The sequence below is a fragment of the Gymnoscopelus microlampas genome (assembly GCF_963454915.1).
Source record: "Gymnoscopelus microlampas genome assembly, chromosome: 3".
Lineage (NCBI taxonomy): Eukaryota > Metazoa > Chordata > Actinopteri > Myctophiformes > Myctophidae > Gymnoscopelus > Gymnoscopelus microlampas.
Window position 1 is genome coordinate 17842365 of NC_139940.1, and position 2500 is coordinate 17844864.

Genomic DNA, 2500 nt, shown 5'->3' on the forward strand with positions numbered 1-2500 from the left:
CAAAATCTGCTGTTCCAGGGGGTCCCAGAAGCAGAGATTTGAGTTAAAAACTGTCCGCTTTAAAAATATATATATATTCAAATATTTGCACACATTTTCACGATGTTTCAAAAATAGCAGATCTACAAGCTATTTCTGCTATTTTTGAATAGCCCAAAGTGTAAAATAATGCTTTTTTTAGCTCAAATCAAAAAATGACACAGATGCGTTCAAGGTCTTAATGGTTTAATTACCAATTCTAACTTAATCACTGGCATTTCGGTGGGGCCACAATTCACTGGGTGCTCTGAATGTGATGATGTCGTCCTCTGCACCGTGCGTCTCCTATATACTATCTCCCCCTGTAATCGGCTTACATCGTTTCAGCGCCCTTCCTTCGCCGTGGCCGCCAGCGGCACGCCGCTTTGCATTCCAACGGCGGCATATAAGCAGCACTGAGCCTACCACGTACACGCCATGTGCATTAAGACGCTCTCAGTCTATTTGCATGACAATTTCAATTCTAAACATTTGCACGTACAGATGGAATGTGTGCGTTTTTCATTGTGCTCCCCAATTTAGCCATTTCTCTCTGATTCAGTGGGTGTCATATCCACTTACATGTCATTTCGCCTCATAATGGTGTGTGTGTGTGTGTGTGTGTGTGTGTGTGTGTGTGTGTGTGTGTGTGTGTGTGTGTGTGTGCGTGCGTGTCAGTGGTGTAAAGTAACTGAGTACATTTACTCAAGTACTGTACTTAAGTGCAATTTTGAGGTACTTTTACTTCATACAGGAGTATTTCCAATTGTCTATACTTTTACTTCTACTCCACCACATCTCAGAGGAAAAGACTGTACTTTTACTCCACCACAATTATTTGAAGACTTTAGTTACTAGTTATTTTTCAGATATAAATTATTACATTATAAAAAAACACTTCAGCCCTATTTTATACAGAGGCTATTTGAAAATAGCAGATCTACAAGCTCACAACGCGTCGCGATAGCGACGCGTTGTGAGCTTGTAGATCTGCTATTTTCAAACATTTTAGTACTTTTACCTTTGGTACTTTAAGTGCATTTTGATACCAATACTTTTGTACTTTTACTGCAGGACTTTTACTTGTAACAGAGTACTTCTACATTGCAGTATTGATACTTTTACTTGAGTAAAACATTTGAGTATACTTTTTCCACCACTGGTGTGTGTGTGTGTGTGTGTGTGCGCGTGCGTGTGTAGCTGTATAGGTGCATGACTTACGAGCATTGCAGAGCAGCAGCAGTGCCAGAGAGAGGTGGACAGAGAGAAGAAGAGAGCGGCGGCCTGCTGGGGACTGCACAGGCCTCATTGTGTATAGTGTGGGTGTCGTGCGCGTGCACACTACGTGCATGAAGGTGCGCGTGCGTGGCCGACGCGCACGTACTAATCAATGGCTCCTCTGTGGCCCTGTCTGCACTAGCCACAGCTCAGCCACTACACACACACACACACACACACACACACACACAGATTCGTCCTCGACTGCAATGTCGCTCTTGCACACACACACGCGTGCGCGAGAGAGAGCGGACACTGACACTGCCTGGCTTCACTCTCGTTATAATTAGAATGAGAATGTGATGTGAGGACAACACATACAATGTATTACAGCGCGCCACAATACGAGCTAATAAAGTGGTTTTAATGGTAACATAACACAGAGCGGCACTGTCCCCGCGCTGCTGGCACGGAATGCACCGCACGGAGCTGCTGGCCAAAGCCCGGGGTCGCAAACAGAGATGTTGATTTAGCAGTCTCTACCACAATGCACACTGCGATGCACTATGACCGACATAAAGTTCCACTGTTGACATTATAGCACCTCACTTTGCCTTCACAAGGACTTAAGACACACACAGCGCCGACTCTGACCCGCACAGTGCGGCGGCTTTGCCCGCTACACAACAACACAATGCAGGGGCCCCCAGCCCTCCCTCCAGCAGCAACGCAACAACAGAACGCACACACACACACACACACACAGCGAGCCTAGCTATTTTCTACCACACTGGTTTGGGACTCCCCAGAGTGGCTGCACACTTGCATCGATAAACTAGTATATTCCACTAGTATAGCCACCAAAAACCCTCACAAGCTGTGCTATTAGCTGAACGAGAGACAAACTGATTAGAGTTCGCCCTCACACGGCGACATCAAAGCCCCCTAACAGCAGCCCTAACAACTGACCACACAATTAGCCACCATCTGCAAATCAATGGAATGGAACTTGTCTTCTGCAAGTAAGAAAAAAAGAAGAGGATCACCTTTAGAGAATAGCAAAAATACCAATAATAGTATGCTATGTTTCAGTCAGATGCACACTGGCAAACGAACCGTCCATAGCCATTCAACTTCCAACTGCACTGAACTCGAGAACGTGTGAACTGCAAGTGCCTGCGAGGTATATACTGTCAAAGCCAGGCCAACAATGTTCACTCACACACGGACAAGCGGTATTTAATGAGTCGAACAGGGTTTTACT

The 2500-nt window shown here is 45.5% G+C and overlaps 1 protein-coding gene across 1 annotated transcript in view; it reads right to left on the reverse strand.

The window, feature by feature from the left end:
* Nucleotides 1-2500, reverse strand: part of cadm4 (cell adhesion molecule 4) — a gene marked incomplete at its 3' end in the record, with an annotated part of 104235 nt that overhangs the window by 100249 nt on the left and 1486 nt on the right. Inside the window, exon 1 of the mRNA XM_084052245.1 lies at nt 1240-2500. This exon is cut by the window's right edge and continues 1486 nt beyond it. Coding sequence (XP_083908371.1) covers nt 1240-1369 — 130 coding nt within the window. The 5' untranslated portion in view covers nt 1370-2500. The remainder of the gene's footprint in view (nt 1-1239) is intronic.